The sequence below is a fragment of the Australozyma saopauloensis genome, chromosome 1 (genome assembly GCF_035610405.1).
Source record: "Australozyma saopauloensis chromosome 1, complete sequence".
NCBI lineage: Eukaryota > Fungi > Ascomycota > Pichiomycetes > Serinales > Metschnikowiaceae > Australozyma > Australozyma saopauloensis.
Genome location: NC_086131.1, coordinates 1,102,295 through 1,122,667, shown reverse-complemented (window position 1 = coordinate 1,122,667; position 20,373 = coordinate 1,102,295). Strand labels below are relative to the sequence as shown.

The following is a 20,373-nucleotide window of genomic DNA, read 5'->3' as shown; positions in this document are numbered from 1 at the left end:
TGGCCGGATTTACGTGGGGTACATGTTTATATCCGGGGTGCCCCGCTGTGAATGTGAGAGTGTGATTATGTGCCAGTGACAAGTGCGAGTAGAAGAGTTTATGTTCGGGAAAAAAAAATTGAGCGATTTAGCAGATGGGTTTAATTTTTTAAAGAGACTAAAGTAATTGATTGCATCTTCTAGTGTGAATTAACTTCTATTTGCGTGTTGTGCCTGTAAGAATAGGTGGTCCTTAAACCAATATTGTTTTACACTACGAAATTGAATATCGCCGTAATTAGATTTCTTGACTTATGTTCTCGTTGGTCAATAGCGGAGTAGAAAGGTGTGACACATCAGAAGCTCAATTGAACTATACCGAAGTACCATCAATTCCTTGAATAGAGGAGGCGTATCTTTGGAATCTACAGGAAGAACTCAGCAGTTCAGAATATGCTGAAATTGAGAAATGAGCACAAAAAACCTGCAATGTCACTTTTATTATACATAACTCGACCATCGAGGCTATGTACTCAATGCAATTGAGAGATACAAACATCACTCTTATGATCTGCGAAGTTTGCGCGCAGGGAGTAGATCCTTCAAAGCGATGGCAACCTCAGTGTCATCGGTCCGGTTTGGCCTGACAATACCACTCAATTCGTTTTCTTGGGTATATTTGGGGACCAGAAGTGGAGCAGAGGTGGTAGCTTTGAACAATCTTTGCTTAACGATGAGATTTGAATCCACGCCTTCCACCTCACCATTCTCCTCCAATGGCTTCAATCCAATCAACGATCTCTGGTGGTTGGTCAAAGGCAAGTCTTTACATTGGTCCTGCGGTATGAAAAGACGAATGATGCTGGTGAATATGAGTGCAACGAGAATCCATTGTAGGTCTCTCACATGGTGGTATGCAGATAAAATGTAGGGAAAACAGCTCTGGAAACCTTTCAGAGAATAGAAGCGTGTCCACATCGTATTACGGTACATTTGGTTTTCGTCGTGATATGTGATCTCGTACAAGAAATAGAGATATTCAGCAAGCAGAAGAGTCATGTGGAAACAGAAAAGACTTGCAACTCTTCTCCAAAGAGTCTTGAACTGTTGCTCTTTGTTGACCTGTCTCCGGAGAGCTTCCTGAATTACAGGACTCGTCCACTCGCCTGAAGGTGCCTCGAACTCATCTTCATCATCGTTACCATTTCCAAATGGTCTATATTGTGGAGCTACTACAATAGGGTTTTTGTTTCTTGGTGTGATTCTAGGCGGGAGAAAGTCTTTCAGAACGATTGGACCACCTCTTGATAAAGACGAATATAGCTGTACATCAGGCGCAGGCGTGTGCGCTTGATTGCCCGTTTCAAATAGCAGATCGGCATTTGATTTCAATTGATCTCGCTGCATCTGAAGTTGAAATGCTGTCTTCCCTAGAGGCACGAGTCCCGACTCTTCTGGAGCTCTTTGCATGTTGGGGCTTGGAGCTTCAAACATTTTGTACTTCATAGCTCTACTGTTTTCTGTTTGATTGTGTAGTTGCGATACGTTCTGCCTCGCATCATTGACACTGGTGTTGGCTAATCTTCGGAGCGGTGTTGTAAGTTCCGCAATAGAGGTATCTATGCCGGTGACAAAGGTATCATCCTCAGTATACAAATGGTCGTTCATCGAGGCCCTGAACATGATATGTGGAAAAGAAGTGATAAGTTGAATCAAAAACAGTGGGAGGTAGGTGCAGGAACCATTATAGCTGCAAATCATCATTGAAGCTGCCCAAATCAGTTGATGTCATCGGTATAATTGTCGGGCGGCCATGAGCACACTGAAATGGTAGACGGCATTGTCTCAAGTTTTGCACCAAATATTCCTGCTCTTGTGTGTTGAGAATCTGGCCAAACTTGACGCTCAGACGACAAGCAGACAGTGCAAGCGCATCATAAATGCAAGATGGAATTTCCCTCACTTGACTAAACCAGTCGCTATACTTTTTGATGGGATGTGATGAAAATTTTGTTGCATGTGTAAGTAGTGACGCTCCAATCAGCAGTCCATCCTGTGGTGAACAGCTCTTCATGCAAAAAGGAAGGTGCGTTATCTGGCAAAAACCTGCCTCAAACTTGTATGAAATTCCGAAGCAAAAGAAAAGAATCCGGTATTCCTCCAAAATCTCTTGGTTGTCGTCGCTGATTGCGAAGGGAATGGGATGTTCGAGCTTGACTCCCACATCAACCGATTCATTACCTACCAATTCGAGGAAACGAGATAAAAATTGTTCGAATTGGTAGCGCTCATCACAGGCATGTTGGTCTATGAAGTAAATGCCGTCATTTATATGTGCGAGTAATATTTGATTTGCGATCTGTGAAAGCACTACTGCCTCACCGAGCGCCTGAGTATCGAGAACAGTGCAATTGAAATGCTCTGATTTATTCTGGACTTGAGCAGAAAATTGCGGGTTTCGTAGTTCATTTTGACTGTTCTGGGGTTTATGAGTATGAGGTGATATTAACTGCAATAGTTCGGGCATGGGAATGTCCACTAAAGACGACTGGTCTGTGCACAGACGAGCTTCTAGATAAAACGAAAGTCTAGATCTATTGCAGTTTAAATTGTTTAAGGTATCTCGAGAAGACAATTTGTCATTTAAAGCGTTTCGTTCGGCAGCTGTAAGTTGGACATAGGAATCAGACCATTTAATTAATTGGAACGAACATCCGACAACCGCAGCTACGAATCCAACAACATGAATTTTGGCATCTTCAAGATCAATCGATAGTGTGGGTGCGTTATAGAGGGACTGGAAAAGGTCTTCTACGGTGTTAGAAGACTTTATAGATAGCCATGGGTTTTCACCTACAAATTGAATTGAGACCAGAGTACCAGGATTCTGTAGCAAGCTTAGAAATACAATTTTTCGGAGTTGTCTCTTCAACTTTTTCCGTGGTATGGCCCTACTAATTCTTGCTCTGATAGGGAGGTGACTAAACAATCTACATGCCATCACAATTGAGCGGAATCCTGACTCGGCGACTTGAAAATGTTTCATATAAGTGCTTAGAACCCTCTGGTCCATATCTTGTCCCAATGATGTCGAATTTATCTCAGGCCCATTCTTAGCCACGAGGAACAAATATGCGCATGAGCTAGAAATGCACTCCAACCCGGGGTTCAGACCAGAATCAAGTGGCGCCTTATTATCTTGCATTAGCTCTGGAAATCCGTTTCCATTGTCTAGAACTGCTATGCTCAATGAACTAAGATCGAGTATTACCGATATCTCGGTTGCCTCTGCCGCGAGTGATAGACATAGAAGTTCCAGAAAAACGGTGAAAATAGAGTCTACCACACTGTAAGCATGAATGCGCCGCGAGAGTTCGCTCGGTAGCTTATGAACTCGGGCCATAGGAGAGCCTATGGTTTGTGGAAAATCGAATTGTGGAGAGAGTACAGATCTCCAATCCTGCAGGATGCTTATCGGTACGGAATTCACAGCACTTCATTCGACTTTCGGTAACAGCATCAAAATGAGTTCGCAATTTCCGAAATATTTCTTTCAATAATTGGATTTGGAGATTTCAAAGTTCTTTTTTCCCGAATTGCCTCGCTTCCCCTGAACGATTAGCCCCACTCTGTTATTGTGTGGACTGCAGATAACACATGACTAGTCTTCGCTTCATCCCTACGACTGTTCCAATGTCCAATGCCCAAATCCGGAGAAGATCATCTCCGCAAGGATTCTGATGTTTCCGCACTCGAATCGCTCATTGCTGGCTCCGTCTCCGGCGCAGTAGCGCGGTATGTTTCCTAAAATGGCAATCTTGCGGTCAATTTACTAATTTTTAGGGCCATCACTGCCCCGCTCGATACCATCAAGATAAGATTGCAACTCGAACAAGTCAAACCAAATCCTGCGCCCGGTTTAAAAGTCATAAAAGATATCCTTCGACAGGAAGGTGTGCGCGCTCTCTGGAAAGGAAATGTTCCAGCCGAGTACTTGTACATTTTGTACGGAGGAGCTCAGTTCACATCATACTCGGAATTAAACCATCGGTTTAATGAATTCCAGGAGAAACATGGGTTTAATTTATCGCAGCTGACCCATTCATTCATTGTAGGATGTGGAGCCGGGGTTGTCAGCACTGCAGTGACGTATCCGTTCGATCTTTTGCGTACGCGTTTAGTGGCACACGAGTCTAAACAATTCTTGTCCATGTCCAAGACGATTGGGATTATTTACCGCGAACATGGATTGTCGGGATTTTATGTGGGTCTCCAGCCATCTTTGTTGTCGATTGTTGCAACTTCTGGCTTTTTTTTCTGGTCTTACGCACTTGCTCGTTCTGCAACTGAACGTCTTCCAGTAGAACATCTTTGGGGTGTGGAAGCCCTTTGTGGCTTAGTCGCGGGAACCACGGCAAAGGCATTATCATTTCCTTTAGACACAATTCGTAAGCGTGTGCAAGTGTCTCCTCCAAAATCGGTGTTGGCTATGTTAGTGAAACACTGGCGTGGTCATGGAATCCTAGGATTCTACGGTGGCTTCATGGTGAGCCTCCTTAAAACGGCACCCACGAGCGCCATTTCGATGGCTGTTTACGAATATGCAATTCAAGCTGAACGGAAATTAAAATTTTGATTCCGTTCAGCGGAACAAATAGTCATCCTCATCGTCTTCATCATCGTCGTCGTCTTCGTCATCATCATCATCATCAAGTTCAAAACCATCCGTCTCGTCTCCCATATGACCATAGGCCGTGCTGTGGCCATAATCTTCGGATCTGGCAAACAGACTAGGCAGAATATATTCCTTGTCGGCTTCTGACACACTCGATGTATCGCCGACGCTGATGTTGGGCTCATGGTCATCATTGTAGTAGAAAGAGAGAGAATTCGCGAGAAGATTGTTGATTCTAGCATTTTCTGTTTTACCACTAGGGTTGGCAGACGAGGTAGATGCTGCTTGCAGTTGCGCCTGTGGTGTTCCCTTCTTAGAGGTCACAGCTTGAAGATTACCGGTTCCTGGCAGTATCGGAGTTACCGAAGTGGGTTCTGGCAGTCCCGCCTGACTTATTGTAGGCGTAGGCACGAGCTGGTCGCGGATATACAGTGGGAGGTGTTTAGTGACTAGAGACATTCTTCTTGCCGCTTTGATGGCGTCAGATGTGGTCAGAGCAGTATCTACGGTGGGACTTGCCGGCTCAGTACTTGCTTCTTCTGGACTTTCAGAGCTTTTCCTTCTCATTTTGAGCGGATCCCACCGTTCTCTTTGGAACGCTAGTCTGTAATGTAGCCCCTTGGTTCTCGGGTCTTTCTGTGTGTATAGAGGTTTATAGTCTCCATTTTCGAGCTCGGTGACTTTCGTGACCACACTGACTGTGGAAACTGCCGTTTCCGCCGCTTTACTTAGGGATGGTCTACGGATAGGTGGAACTGCTGCAGCTTTCAGCATCAAATCAATCGACACCCTTCTCTGCATATCTACTGCTTCGGATACCCGGGCTGGGACAGGATCAGGTGCAGCCTTCAGTAGCTCATGTTCCTGCTCCTCTACCGGTTCTGTCTTGTATGGTTGGAGATCTAGGCTATCTATGATACAATTGACGGCGATCCATTGGCTGGAATTCTCAGTGTACGCTTCCAGAAGACGTGTTTTGAGGGCATTGTTGGTTTTGAGCCATGGCACCGATTCCGTGAGCTCTGTGAATAGAGGTGGATTGATTAGTGACATGGTATATGTGCTGGTAGATAAGTGAGGGGCAGATAACGATAAGGTACTAGGGGCACGGAAATGGAGAATTTATATTTTTGTGAAATCAAATTTTAATTATTGGAAATGGGTTTATAGTTGGCTTTTTTGTGATAGAAGAATTACATTTGGGATGGATAAGTTGTGTTTGTCTACCAGTCTGTGCTACAGAAAGTCTGTCTTGTTTGGAGAAGACAGGAACAATTAGAAACGAACCAAAAAAGAAAATTTGTTGAATTTGAGAGAAAGCGAATGGTAGAGAATTTTCTTGAATGGTCCAAATTTTATTAGTGTGTTCAGATTGTGGGATCAAGGACAGACCGAAGAGCTAGTGGGACAGCATTCTTTTCCAGTAAAGAAATAATCTGCACAAAAGAAGGAAAAACTATATTTTCTCACATAAACCTGCTATTCTAGCATATTTCTGTATTTCCATTTACGTACTATTGTCGACGACTACGAATCAGTAACTTAAGGTAGGTCATCTAAATTGGCTGCAAATTCAGACGAGACTGACTCTCCAACACCAACAATACCTGAAAACTAAATGAACTTACAAACATTCTCCGCAAACTTTTTATAATTCTCAAAATCCTCTCAATTAACGCCCAGAAAAAAAATCGTCTCGCTGAAATTGCCACCATTCATCGACCACGTCACATTTACTACGCACAAGTGCATTAGTAACCAGACACAACCACAGCAGACCAGAGAACCCACTGATCAAAGAAACAAGAAAAAAGTAGAAAAACTCCAACGTCAACAAAAAAATCCCAAACTCCCCTTTTCTCTCCCTCCACCAAATTCCATCGCCCTACCTCCACGTCTACCATCCCAACTCTCCCAATCCTTCACCTACACCTTTATCCGCACCCATACATTTTTCAGCCACTCACCTCCAAAAACTATATAAACCCCCCCCCCCCCCCTCCCCCCATCTTTGTCCCACCACACAATGTCTCTCGTCCACAACCCCGCTGTGGCCGCGGCAGACTTGTTGGTGCCCAAACCGGCGTTTGCCCGCGTCTACGTGTGGCCGTTTGGTATCGTCTACTCGGCTTTTCTCCACGTCTACCTCAACCACTACGACAAGTACATTGGCGGCTCCGAGTGGACGTTCGTGTACTTGATGGCGCTCTGCTCCGTCAACATGTTGCTCTGGTTGATGCCCCACTGGAACTTGAACATCGACGCCAAGTTCAACTACAACGTGGTGTCTCTGATGGCCCAGGCCTCGCACATCAAGATCACTCCCGCGCCCAACTCGGGCGTGGGCGAGATCTGTGTCATCCAGCGTGAGACCTTCCAGGATGGCGAGAAACAGACCTCGTTCTTGTACCAAAAGAGACGGCACTTGTATGTGCCCTCCAAGGGCTACTTCTCTCCACCACACTTCGAGGTGGACGAGTTGCCAGCGTTGTCGTTCTTCCAGAACAACCGCGGTTTGAACGGCGACTTGGAGAAGACTACTAGAAACTATGGCTTGAACAGGTTCGACATCCCAATCCCTACCTTTTTGGAGTTGTTCAAGGAACACGCCGTCGCTCCCTTCTTTGTATTCCAGATCTTCTGTGTGGCCTTGTGGTGCATGGATGAACAATGGTACTTTTCTCTTTTCTCGTTGTTCATGTTGGTCTCCTTTGAGATGTCTACCGTGTTCCAACGTAGAACTACCATGAACGAATTCCAAAGCATGGGTATCAAGCCGTATGAGATTTATGCATACAGAGATAGCACATGGGTGGAGTTGACTACTGACCAATTGTTACCTGGTGATATTGTTTCTGTTACCAGAACGAAGGATGAAAGCGCAATTCCTTGTGACTTGATTCTTCTTGACGGTTCCGCTATCATGAACGAGGCCATGTTGTCTGGTGAATCCACCCCGTTGTTGAAGGAGTCGATCAAATTGAGACCCTCTGAGGAATTTTTCCAGCCAGATGGTTTCGACAAGAACTCTTTGCTTCATGGTGGTACTGTTGCATTACAAGTGACCGCTCCTGTTAATCCTGCCCTTCCTGTGGCTCCCGACCATGGAGCTTTGGCCTACGTCACAAAGACCGGTTTCGAGACTTCTCAAGGTTCTTTGGTCAGAATGATGATCTTTTCTAGTGAAAGAGTGTCGGTCGACAACAAGGAGGCTTTCTTCTTTATCTTGTTCTTGTTGATTTTCGCTATTGCCGCCTCTTGGTATGTTTGGGTTGAGGGCTCCAGAATGGGCCGTATTCAATCTAAATTGATCTTGGACTGTATCATTGTCATTACTTCCGTCGTGCCTCCTGAATTGCCAATGGAGTTGACCTTGGCCGTCAATTCTTCCTTGTCCTCCTTGCAAAAGCACTTCATCTACTGTACTGAACCTTTCCGTATTCCTATTGCTGGTAGAATCGACGTCTGTTGTTTCGACAAGACCGGTACTCTCACAGCTGAGGATTTGGTCTTCGAGGGTCTTGCTGGTTTTAACTCCCTGGACAACACTGAACTTATTACTTGTGACAAAGCACCCCTCGCAACTGCTCACGTTTTGGGTTCTGCCCATGCTCTTGTTAAATTGGATGACGGCGATATTGTTGGTGACCCAATGGAACAAGCCACTCTCAAGGCAGCTGATTGGACCGTTGGCTGGAAGGACTCTGTTGAGAGAACCATTCACAGTGAAGAAAAGGAGAAGACCGAAAAAATCAACATTTTGCGTCGTTTCCAGTTTTCTTCGAGCTTGAAGCGTTCTTCTACTATCACATCGATTAACACCGTTAAAGGTAAGAATTTTGTTGCTGTCAAAGGTGCACCAGAAACAATTAAAACTATGTTGACTGATGCTCCAGCTCACTACGAAGAGTGTTACAAGCTGTTCACCAGAGCTGGCTCACGTGTGTTGGCTTTGGCCTACAAGTACATCGATTCTTCTCAAAATGTGACTAAGCTTGATAGAAAAAAGGTTGAATCCGACCTTTTGTTCGCTGGTTTCATTGTTTTCCATTGTCCATTGAAAGATGATGCAATCAAGACTATCGAGATGTTGAACGAATCTTCTCACCGCTCTGTTATGATCACTGGTGACAACCCTTTGACTGCCTGTCATGTGGCCAAAGAGGTTGCTATCACATCTAAGGAAGTTTTGATCTTGGATGCTCCAGAAGATCATCATGCTGTTGATGAGGAGCATAATTTGGTTTGGAGAAACGTCGACGAATCAAAGGTCATTCCATTCAACAGCAGTAAGTCTATTGATGTGGATATGTTCAAGAACTATGACATTTGTATTACTGGTTATGCTTTGGGATACTTGACTGAGCATCCTCAAATTTTGGATCTTTTGAAGCACACTTGGGTTTACGCTAGAGTTTCTCCAGCTCAGAAGGAGTTCTTGTTGGCTTCCTTCAAGGATGCTGGATACAACACTTTGATGTGTGGTGATGGAACAAACGACGTCGGTGCCTTGAAGCAAGCCCACATTGGAGTGGCTTTGTTGAACGGTACGGAGGAAGGAATGAAGAAGATCGCTGAGAACAGAAAGATCGAAACCATGAAGAACGTGTACTACAAACAAGCTCAAATCATGGCAAACTGGCTGAGACCTCCTCCACCAGTCCCTGCTGTTATCGCTCACTTGTATCCACCTGGTAAGTATAACCCTCACTATATTGATTCCTTGGAGAAGAAGGGTGTAGAGATCACCCCAGAAATCCGCCAAAACGTTGAGAAGGCCATTCGTGATGAGACTCTTCCAATCACTTTCGTGAAGGACGAAGCCGGAAAGATCACTGCCTCAAGTTTTGCCGACTCTTTTATGACCCAAATGGGCAATATCGAAGAGGAGGACGAAGTTCCTACCTTGAAACTTGGTGATGCCTCTGTGGCCGCTCCATTCACTTCCAAGTTGTCAAATGTCTCTGCTGTTACCAACATTATTCGTCAAGGTCGGTGCGCTTTGGTTTCCACAATTCAAATGTACAAGATCTTGGCTTTGAACTGTTTGATTTCGGCTTACTCCTTGTCTGTTTTGTATTTGGCAGGAATCAAATTTGGAGACGGTCAGTCGACCGTTTCTGGAGTTTTATTGTCTGTTTGTTTCTTTTCCATCTCCCGTGGTAAGCCTCTCGAGAAATTAAGTAAAGAGAGACCATCTGCTGGAATTTTCAACATTTACATCATGGGATCTATTTTGGGCCAGTTTGCCATTCACATCATCACTTTGATTTACATTACTCGGGAGATCTACATTTTGGAACCAAGAGTGGCTCAAGTCGACTTGGAGAAGAAGTTTGTGCCTTCTTTGTTGAACACGGGTATGTTCTTGCTCCAATTGGCGCAGCAAGTTTCCACTTTTGCTGTCAACTACATTGGTTTGCCATTTAAGGAAGGTATCAAGGATAACAAGGGTATGTACTATGGGCTCTTGGGTGTTGCTGGTTTGGCTCTTATCGGATCGACCGAATTTATGCCTGAGTTGAACGAGGCAATGCAATTTGTTCCAATGACTACCGAGTTCAAGGTCAAGTTGACTTCGAGTATCCTTATAGATTTGTCTTTCACCTGGATGATCGAGGTCGTTTTGAAGCACTTCTTCATGAACTCAGGTGCCTCTGACATTGCTGACCGCGACTACTAGGACAGGGTTTTATAGAAAGAGTATATAGCTATTAGTTAATCTTTATTGATTCGTTGATATTTACTAAGTCTTCCTCGCGGTTCAACTTGTGCACTTTGATTGCCAGAATGCTGCCCTGCTCTATTATCTCGATACGACTAGGGATTGCTTTAGTGAGCTCGCTGATGGTATCCTTCACCTCTTGTTCGCTAATCGTGAGTGTAAATGAGTCTTGGACCATGGAAATTATCTTCGGGATCGAAAAGCACTTGAACTGCGGCAGCAGATCCTCGTCGGAGCTCGAAAGCTCATAAATGACGTCGTATAGCTGAGGCATTTTACTTAGTATCCTTTCCCGGTAGGCCTTCTCGGGCGAATGCAACTCTTTTTCCTCATTTCGGAGCTTCTCCTTCAATTTGATTCGCTCAAGAAGAGACATGCTTCCTTTCTCTACAGGCATTTGCTTAAGGACAAACTTTTTAGGGCTGTTGGATAGAAGCTCCGATAACTTAGTGACTTTGGATGGCGAAGTACGGTATCTTGATTTGGTCGGCGAGTCAGGCATGTCTGTGGGCGAATCTAAGTCATAGTCCAAACCAGCACCGCCTTTTTTCGTCGGCGTGACCGGCAACAAGTCTAGATTACTTGCCAATCGTTTAGTTGGCGACAGAGATGCACTTCCGAAGCCTCCTCGATCTTTACTGGGAGAGGACGATACAGACAAACTGTGGCGGTGGAATTTGGACGGCGATTCCACGAAAACCGGTTTCTGCAGTCGAACAAGCGACGCCAACTTCGCAGGAGGATAACTCGTGCTCGTGTCACGCACTTTCTCCTCTAGTCTAGTCTTTCTATGAGGAATCGATGCTCCAAACTTAGCCAAAGACACTCCCGACGGAATCGACAAGCCATAGTCATTACATGATGTGCCCGTGTATACTACATTGTAGAGGGTAGGGTCGTAGCCTACGATTTGTTCTACTACTGATTGGTCTACTCGTCTTTTCGTGAGATGAGTAGCTTTTGTACATATTTCAAAGAGAGTTGGGATTGTGGTGCTCGAAGCGAAATGTAGACATAGAAGTGTGTCTATCGAGGACAAAATACCCGGGAGACTTTCATTTTCCATTCTTCGATCCAAGAGATATGTAGTACGGAGTTTACAAGATACGCGATGCAATTCTGTAAATGGACCAAATACATCAAACTCCAAAAAGTTTTTTTAATGATAAGGAAATGAGTAGCTCAATACAGATTTACTCTCAATACTATATTGTGGTTGGTAAAAAAAATTAGTGGTCTCACTGGATCTGTTTTATCAACTGATGGTTCAGAAACACTACATTCGACTGACACTCCTAAAACGTACAGTGACAATCCAGGTCAGGTTCACCCAGGTCAATTTCCTAAACTCCTCTAGATTAATTCGTATTCCTATATACTTAAAGCTTCAACTTCTCCAAAATGGCAATGGTCTGGTTGTAACCCTCGGCCTCGGCGTTCAAGTTCTCTGCTCTCTTGAAAGCAGCCTCCTTGGCCTCTGGCTTGGTCTTCTCGGTGAACTTGGAGATGGAGTCGGCGGTCTTGGCTTGCATCTCCTTAAGGTTGGCCAACTTCTTCTCAACCTTGGCGATTTCGGCGTCAATGTCAATTTGACCCTTGACCATCACATGAACATTAGTGGTGGCACTGATACCGTTCAAAGCACATCCACTTGGAACTGGCTCACCGCTTTCGAGAACGTGGATGTCCTCAACACCCTTCATCAAGGAGATGATCGACTCCTTCTGGTTCTTGCACACCTCTCTGACAGTAGCATCAGTAGACTCAACGTAGACCTGGCCATTCTTCAAGATGTTGTATTGCGACAACAAAGATCTGGCGCCCTTGGTGATGTTCAACACCAACTCGTAGCCCTCGTAAGAGGCAACGTCGTCAAACCCAGCATCGTAGGTTGGGTAAGGAGCGATTGTGATAGATGGAACAGTCTCGCCTGCTCTACGTGGCAATCTTTGCCACATCTCCTCGGTAAGGAATGGCATGAATGGGTGGATCATTCTCAAGGCAGAGTCAATACAGGTGTACAAGGTGTCTTGAGCAGACTTGCTCTGGGTCTCATTGCCGTTTTGGATCAAGGACTTCGAGTTCTCGATGTAGACATCACACAAGTCGTACCAGAAGTTGTACACGGCGGTAGTGGCCTCGGAGAACTCACGCTTGTCCAAGTGCTCGTTGACCTCGCGAGAGGCAACAGTCAACTTGTGCAAAATCCATTTCTCGACCAAGCTCTCGTTGCCAGACTTTTGAGAAGAGACTGGTGGTTGGTAGCCCTCGCCCAACTTACCCAAAACGAATTTGGTGGCTTGGTAAATCTTGTTACAGAACTTTCTGTAACCTTCGACACGCAAGATGTCCAAGTTGATGTCTCTACCACCGGTGGTGTAAGCACACAAAGCGAATCTCAAAGCATCAGTACCACACTCAGGAATACCGTTAGGGTAGGAAGCCTTTTGGCCGGCGGAAGCCTTCTCGATCTCCTTAGGGTCCAAGTTACCGATCTTCAATTTGTCGTGCAAGGACAGCAAAGAGATACCGTTGATGACATCCAATGGGTCGATAACATTACCCAAAGACTTGGACATCTTACGACCTTGAGCGTCTCTGACCAAGGAGTGGCAGAAGACCTCCTTGAAAGGAACCTTACCGGTCAATTTCAAGGTCAACAAGATCATACGAGACACCCAGAAGAACAAGATATCCCATCCAGTCTCCAACATGGAGAATGGAGCGTAAAGCTTCAAGTCTTGAGTGTTGTTTGGCCAGCCCAAAGTAGAGATGGACCACAAACCAGACGAAAACCAGGTGTCCAAGACATCCTCATCTTGCTCCAAAGTGAACTTGACATCTGGGAACTTGGCATTGGCCTTAGTCAAAGCCTCCTCATAAGTTCTACCGGAGACCCAGTAGTTGTTGTCCAATCTGTCGTTCTCTTGGTTCTCAATGACAACGAAGTAGACAGGGCATCTGTGACCCCACCACAATTGTCTGGAAATACACCAATCTTGGATGTTCTCCATCCAGTGGAAGTACTCTCTCTCAGAAGTCTTAGGAGTAATGGTGACCTCTCCGCTCTTGACAGCCTTGATGGCCTCTTGAGCCATCTCATCTTGTCTAACCCACCATTGAGGCTTCAACAAAGGCTCAATGATATCACCAGATCTGGAACAGGTTGGGATAGTCATTTCGTTGTCCTTTTGGTCAACATACAAGTCAAGCTCCTTCAACTTCTCGATGACCTTGGCTCTGGCATCGAATCTCTTGACACCCTGCCACTCAGGACCACAGTTCTCGTTCAACAAACCGTCATCAGTGAAGATGTTGATGAACTCCAAGTTGTGTCTCTTACCGGTGTTGTAATCGTTGTTGTCGTGAGCTGGGGTAATCTTAACAGCACCAGTACCGAAGGTCATGTCGACGGCCTCTTTGTCCAAGACAATTGGAATTTGACGATCCAAGAATGGGTGCTGCACAAACTTGCCGTGCAAGTGGGTGTAACGAGAGTCGTCTGGGTGGACGGCAACACCGGTGTCACCGAAGACAGTCTCAGGTCTAGTAGTAGCAACAGTGACCTTTTCGTCGGAGCCAACGACCCTGTAGGAGTAAGAGGTCAACAAACCAAACTCAATCTTCTCGTCGTAGTCAGGCACACTGAGAAGGGTACGGCCGGAGACGTTCTTGTTGTCAACCTCCAAGTTGGAAATGGCGGTGTTCAATTTGGTGGACCAGTTGACCAATCTGCTGGCTCTGTAAATGGTACCGTCCTCGTGCAATCTAACGAAAGCCTCGGTGACGGCAGCAGAAAGCTCTGGGTTCAAAGTGAAGGCCTCCTTGCTCCAGTCGAACGAGGCACCCATTCTCTTGACCTGGGACTTGATACGTCCGTGGTAGTCTTCCTTCCACTCCCAAACCTTCTCCAAGAACTTCTCTCTGCCAAAGTCGTGTCTGGTCTTCTTCTCGGCCTTCCAGATTTGCTTCTCGACAACAGACTGGGTGGAGATACCGGCGTGGTCGAAGCCAGGAACGTACAACGTAGTCTTACCCTTCATACGGTTATAACGAATTAAACTATCTTGGATGGCAAACGTCAATGCATGTCCAATGTGAAGCACACCGGTCACATTAGGAGGAGGAGCAGGGATGGTGAAAGCGCCCTCTTTACTAATCTCGCCATTCTCCAACTTAGGCTCGAAAAACTTTTGTTGTTCCCACCACGAGTACCACGAGCTCTCGACATTCTTAGGGTTGTAGGCCTTGAAAGCAGGATCTTCCAAAGAAGCAAGAATCTTCTTCTCTCCAGGTTTGGTCTCGTCAACCCATTCAGGAACAGGCTCAGCGACCTTCTTCTCCTTCTTTGGCTTGGGCTCGGCGGGCTTTTTGTTCTTGGCGTCGGCGTCTTGCTTTTGCTTCTTGGCCAAGAATTTGGCCATCTTCTCTGCCTTTTTCTTCTCTTTCTCGATTTCTTTGGCGGTTTTCTCCTTTGGAGGTGCGTCTACGGCGGCGGCGGCAGCGGCCTGAGACTCGGCTTTCAAATCAGACATTGCGCGTGTTATGAAGGTATTGATAACGGGGCGGAATGTGTAACTTGGTCTTAATCTAGGAAGAAGGAGCCTGGTAGATACCATAGTCACATTGAAAATTTGACGCTCAGACCTGTACCTCGCCAGATTTGCAGCCAACAGTGCAGGTTCAAGTTTGGCCATAAAGTGGTTGGCTGGAGGAACGCACTTGGGATTTATACGAGAGATACGTGAGAGAGTTTTGTTATTTTTGATGGAATTATTGTTTGGGTTGTGTATTGTTGCCGAATTATTGTTTGGGTTGAGATGCAATTGGGTCTATGATGCATCTAGGACTTGTCTGACCTCCAGAAGTTGAGAAATGAATGGGTGATACAGACAATTGTTGTTCTAGATAATGCGAGGTCTTTTTGTAGGTTGATTGGAACCAGTGCTGGTGCCGCCACGCTTGGCTGCTGCGAAAACACCCTCCATTGTGTCCGTCTCTTTCTGCTTCTGCAATCGACTAATCATGGCCTTGGACAAGCGAGCATCTGTGTTTCGATTGGCTCTGGCGGCATCGAGGTCGCGAGACATACCCAAGCCCACTTCCTCGCCGAAACTGTCGGTGATCGTGCGCTCTTCCTTGCCAAACTCCATTTTGTTCTGTGCCTTGCGGAGCTCAGACATGTTGAAGCGCTCCTTCATCTTCCGCAATCTTCTACCGGCTCTTTTCTTCGATTTCCGTTCCTGCGGTACCGGAAGAGCTTTGGGGCCAGATTGGTCGGGCGGAATAAGAAGCTTGTCCAACTTCTCTTGGATCTCACGGCGGAACTTGGCGCCTAGCTCCCCACCCGGGCTACTGCGTGAAACATCAATTCGGGCGGCAAGAATCACTTTACCAGAAACAATTCTGAGCGCCTGTTTCACATTCTCGGGCGGCATTCCGCACACTAGCAGGCAATGGTATAGATATCCGGTGGACCGAATGTGCGTGGTTCGTGTGCTTTGCTGTGACAGAAGATCCCTCACGCCAAACGAGGGAAGATTACAAGATGGAGTCAGCGCTAGCTGCGCCAATGATCCGGTACTGATTAAAAGTTGGGAAGCGACTTTCTCTCCTACAATGGCCGACACGTTGGGAGCATACTTCGATAGTTTATCAGCCACGAAGTCTGTGACTTCCTTCAAAAAGGCGCCCAAGTCCACTGCTGCCTGGCAGGCTTCTTTGACACTTGTCCATTCCAAAGGTCTGAGCTCTCTGCTTTTCGGCGCCTGTTGAATGGCTGCCATGACTATGGCAAGCACCTTCTCGCCCGAAAAGATCAGTTTCAAGAACTCCTGGTGGGTCCTCACTTCATCGAGATCTTGTCCAATAGTGGCAACTATACGACAATAATCAACCGAATTTTTGGCAAGAGTCTCTAATTCGGGGAATACAGCTTTATATCTAGAAGAGACATACTTGTGTAGCACCTCAATTTCATCAGATATGAGGTCAGGAAGTGCACTCAACCTCATCAAAAACATATACTCATCGCTCTGTGTAGACCCCGTTACACCGGCAACCAACTCCATATTTTCCACGTTAAATTTGTCTGCATACTTCTCGAGTTCCTGTCTGATCAATCCCATGTTGGAGCTAATTTGGCTCAATTCGGCCACAGAAAACATCGTTTTGGGGTCGATCTGCTGAAGTTTGTGTTTGAGATCGACTTTTTTAGTCGCCTGCAAAACCTGCTCCAAATTCTGCGGCGCGCTTGTGTCTTTTTCTATAGATTCTGTGTGTTCAATCTGTTCCTCTGAGTCTGAGTCGTCGCTGCCAAAGTCGGCCGCTAGAGCATCTGCATAGTCTGTCATGATTAGATCGTGTAAGCAGAATGTATTCGATTTATAGGTTTTCCGGGAAATGAATCAGAATTCGGTACTGTGGTTCTTCTGTCTCTATTTAGATCTCATAGTATAGTGTCACGTGACTGACATCTCATCTCCCCCAGGTATCTGGAATCAGAGCTAATACAATAAGGAGTCCGTCAATTCCGAGCAGTTCTCCAATTCCATACGATACAATATGTCTAAACTACAGGTAACTCTAGGCGAACTCAACAACGTTGACGGAAGCGCCCGTTTGTCCGTGGGAAGCACAAAAGTCGTGGTTTCTGTCACCGGACCAATCGAGCCAAAAATCCGCCAGGAACTCCCCACCCAGGCCAGCTTGGAAATAATAGTGAGACCCAGTCGAGGTCTTTCTGGCACACGAGAAAAAACGCTAGAAGACTTGTTGCGTCTGGTGTTGCAGGCCGTGATTGTGCGTTTCAAATACCCAAGACAGCTAATCCAAATTGTGGTGCAGTTTTTGGCCAGCGATCTAGATAAAGATGAGTCTTCCAGTGAAACCGGTGGCCGCTTCAACACCGGTGCCAGTTATATGACCAACGAGTTGAGTGCAGCCATCAATTGCTGTTACTTTGCCCTCGCCGATGCGAACGTAGCCTTGCACACGTCATTTGCTGCCACGTCGATTGCCATCGATGAAAATAATGCTCCGGTGTTCAACGCGGAATTGCCCGTCTTGAAGAAGTCTTTGAGTCATCATACGGTGTGTTTTGACATTCAGGAGAAGAAGGCATCCAAGATTCTTTTGGTCGAAAGTAATGGTGCGTTCTCCGAGGAGCAGCTTCTTTCCACGATTCAAAGTGCGAGCGTAGAGTGCGAGCGTATTCATTCGGAGGTTCAAAGACTGGTTTTGGAGAAGAAAATCGATGCAGACTACATCTGGAGCAAATAGTCACATACCTATAAGCATACAAAATACGTGTACCATAGAATATTACAGAGACAACCGAAATTCGCTTCCAAACCAATCAAAATGTGTATTTAATAAAGAGTAGCCAACGGGTCCAAGTAGTTGCTTCTGGTGGGTCCTTGTGGTCTCCTGCCAAATCCTCCGGCTGCACCACCCAAAAGATTGATCTCCCCGTTTTGAAATTTGTTGTTGGGATCAGACTTATGTTTGAATGTGAAGCCGATGAAATTGCTGGCCCCCTTCCGGTCTAGCCCGCCAGCGCCGCCTAGAAGCGATTCATTTTGCTCTTGTCTGGCAAAGACATCCTTGTATTTCATCATACTTTGCTCGTCCTCGAAGTCGTCAAAATAGCCAGCATCTTCTTCGTTGTCGAGCTGCGGTGTGAAAGGAGGCGAACGTGTGCGCAAGGTGTCCCAGTTGTCAATGTCGCTGAAATAAGGCTGCTGTTGAACCTGCTTGAAGTTGCGCAATCTGGTCGACGAGGAGGCAATAAGACGAATTATGAGTTGCCATGTGCGGTCACTGAAAACATATCTACCATCTCTGGTCTGTGGTCTCCGCAATGCCGTCTTCCAGTGTTTGAGATTGTGATATGTCTCGTCTTGTTTAGATCCACTGAAAGGTGGATATCCACACAAAGCCTCAAAAAGCATACAGCCTAAGGACCAATAGTCTATAGTAAAGTCATAGCTCTTTCCTTCAAGCACCTCTAAAGCCATGTAGTCGGGCGATCCAACAATGGAGTTGGCTAAGTTGTGGTGACCCTGGGATTGCTTGAAGAGTTTTTGACGCTCAGACATTAACTTTGAAGGCACCTGATAGTCCTCTATATCCTGCAAATTGGCCAATTTCAACCGCATGGACTCGATTCTATCTTTGGAAACGGTACCAGCCGCAAGCCCAAAGTCCGTGAGCTTGATGTGGCCCTTTGAGTCGATCAAAAAGTTTTCTGGTTTCAAATCACGGTGTGTGAAACCCAAGTCGTGAAGCGAGTTGACCGCTGCAAACATCTCAGCGATGTAGAACCGAGCATGAGGAGGAATCAAGTATCCAGTGTTGTTAAGAAGCGTTCTGAAGTCACCACCGGGGACAAACTCCATTGCCAAGTATACCTTCTCTGCGTCTTGGAACGCGTATAATAATTTGACCAACCATTCCAGTCGAGTGTTGGTAAGAATGTCTCTTTCGGTCAAAACGTGTCTTGTCTCATCTAGCTTGAGCAAAAGAGACTTGTTCAAGATTTTGAGAGCACAGACCTCACGGGTGTCTTTCTTGCGGGCAAGAAATACCTGGCCATATCCACCCTGACCAACTTGGGTGATCATCTCGAAGTCCTTGTGTTTGGGTTTTAGTCTGCGTTTACGCAAAAACGCTCTTTCACGGCCGACGTAATTCTTCCACTCCATTTGTTGGCGGCGCGGATTGGCCGCGTATTGCGGGTCGTTGCTGAGACGATCTTCGACCATTCTGCACCTTTCCTGTCTCAGAATGACATAGTCGAACATGTCGCAATAGTAGTCCAAGAAGTAGAGCTGAGCCACGGATGTGAGACGCTTCGTCTTTGCAGAGTTGGCCTTGGTCCGGAAATCGGGTCCGAGGTATGCATTTGGTGGTTGAAGCTCCGAGATGTGGTTGTGAAGTTTCATGTTCTGTGCATGTGTGTTGGCGCCTAGCGATTTGCGCCTCAACGGAGATTTGTGCACAATCAGCTTTGTTGGCGAGTTTCCGGGAGTGATGTTTTCTTTATCGTTCTGCGGTTTGCGTGGTGTGTGAGCATTGGTATAGGAAGAATCGACATCCATCATATTCGATGAGAAAGAGATGTTCTCCAATGAGTGGGAGATATCTGCCACCTCGTAGTCTGCCTTGCGAGGCGACCTAGGCGAGCGGAAAAACGACATGTTGAGAAGAGCGTCGTACACACGTTGTAGTTTCTGATTCTTGCTAGAATAGAATTTATGAGTAGGTGAGGGATCTGTGTTTACAAACTGGCCGGATGCGGAAGTAATTACGTGCATGGACGTCGAGACGGGCAAGGCAGAAGCTTCGGCGTGAGGAAGAAAGGCGCGACGAGGGCCGTTTTGGGATAGATGAAAATTCTCTGTGTATGTGTACATATATTTGATCCTAATTTTTTTGTGTGTTGATGGTCTTTGGAATCATTCTTGCTGCGAACAGGAGATACTAGTCATCTGTGGACAGACATGGTTGGACAAAAAAGCAATGCCATTTTAATAAACAGTTTAGTTCCAGCCAACCCATTCATTCGAAAAATCTTCTTTAACTTCTTTTTAGTGCTTGCCTTCCCAATTATCATGGTACTTCTTTCACACCCATCTATCTCCGAAAGATCCTTCATGCAGCCTCACCTGTCGTCCTTCAAGTAGTTGCCCACTACGGTATTGCATGTGTAACGGATCCCAACAATATACCCCGCCATCAACAGACCAAACATATCCACTGATGCGAGCTTTGACTAAATAATTGAAACAAAGTCTTCAAGCAAGAATACACATCAAGTAGCATATTTCTTTACCCACTTTTCTTTCCTATCTCCCTGCATCGAATGCAATAATTGAGGTTCGCGCCGTACTTTAGCCGCAGGTTGCACGGCTGCAAAATCTGTCACAGGACCATTTTCTCACTCAACATTCATATATAAATACAGACAGGAGGAGCAATGCTTTCACAGACA

The 20,373-nt window shown here is 45.9% G+C and overlaps 9 protein-coding genes across 9 annotated transcripts; 2 read left to right on the top strand and 7 right to left on the bottom strand.

The window, feature by feature from the left end:
- Positions 1-543: 543 nt before the first annotated feature.
- On the bottom strand, positions 544-1,662 carry PUMCH_000519 (uncharacterized protein; the record flags this gene model as incomplete). The annotated part of the gene is made up of 1 exon (XM_063019601.1): positions 544-1,662. The coding sequence occupies one exon, from the start codon at positions 1,660-1,662 to the stop codon at positions 544-546; it is 1,119 nt and encodes a 372-aa protein (XP_062875671.1).
- Positions 1,663-1,723: 61 nt separating this feature from the next.
- Positions 1,724-3,382, bottom strand: PUMCH_000518 (uncharacterized protein; the record flags this gene model as incomplete). The annotated part of the gene is made up of 1 exon (XM_063019600.1): positions 1,724-3,382. One exon carries the CDS (start codon positions 3,380-3,382, stop codon positions 1,724-1,726), a length of 1,659 nt encoding a protein of 552 aa, XP_062875670.1.
- Positions 3,383-4,621: 1,239 nt separating this feature from the next.
- Positions 4,622-5,707, bottom strand: PUMCH_000517 (uncharacterized protein; the record flags this gene model as incomplete). Its single annotated transcript, XM_063019599.1, has 1 exon — positions 4,622-5,707. One exon carries the CDS (start codon positions 5,705-5,707, stop codon positions 4,622-4,624), a length of 1,086 nt encoding a protein of 361 aa, XP_062875669.1.
- A 973-nt stretch (positions 5,708-6,680) lies between these two features.
- PUMCH_000516 (uncharacterized protein) lies at positions 6,681-10,337 on the top strand (the record flags this gene model as incomplete). Its single annotated transcript, XM_063019598.1, has 1 exon — positions 6,681-10,337. The coding sequence occupies one exon, from the start codon at positions 6,681-6,683 to the stop codon at positions 10,335-10,337; it is 3,657 nt and encodes a 1,218-aa protein (XP_062875668.1).
- A 31-nt stretch (positions 10,338-10,368) lies between these two features.
- Positions 10,369-11,445, bottom strand: PUMCH_000515 (uncharacterized protein; the record flags this gene model as incomplete). The annotated part of the gene is made up of 1 exon (XM_063019597.1): positions 10,369-11,445. One exon carries the CDS (start codon positions 11,443-11,445, stop codon positions 10,369-10,371), a length of 1,077 nt encoding a protein of 358 aa, XP_062875667.1.
- A 313-nt stretch (positions 11,446-11,758) lies between these two features.
- PUMCH_000514 (uncharacterized protein) lies at positions 11,759-15,076 on the bottom strand (the record flags this gene model as incomplete). The annotated part of the gene is made up of 1 exon (XM_063019596.1): positions 11,759-15,076. One exon carries the CDS (start codon positions 15,074-15,076, stop codon positions 11,759-11,761), a length of 3,318 nt encoding a protein of 1,105 aa, XP_062875666.1.
- Positions 15,077-15,283: 207 nt separating this feature from the next.
- Positions 15,284-16,732, bottom strand: PUMCH_000513 (uncharacterized protein; the record flags this gene model as incomplete). Its single annotated transcript, XM_063019595.1, has 1 exon — positions 15,284-16,732. One exon carries the CDS (start codon positions 16,730-16,732, stop codon positions 15,284-15,286), a length of 1,449 nt encoding a protein of 482 aa, XP_062875665.1.
- Positions 16,733-16,943: 211 nt separating this feature from the next.
- Positions 16,944-17,660, top strand: PUMCH_000512 (uncharacterized protein; the record flags this gene model as incomplete). Its single annotated transcript, XM_063019594.1, has 1 exon — positions 16,944-17,660. The coding sequence occupies one exon, from the start codon at positions 16,944-16,946 to the stop codon at positions 17,658-17,660; it is 717 nt and encodes a 238-aa protein (XP_062875664.1).
- Positions 17,661-17,749: 89 nt separating this feature from the next.
- On the bottom strand, positions 17,750-19,795 carry PUMCH_000511 (uncharacterized protein; the record flags this gene model as incomplete). Its single annotated transcript, XM_063019593.1, has 1 exon — positions 17,750-19,795. One exon carries the CDS (start codon positions 19,793-19,795, stop codon positions 17,750-17,752), a length of 2,046 nt encoding a protein of 681 aa, XP_062875663.1.
- Positions 19,796-20,373: the final 578 nt, after the last annotated feature.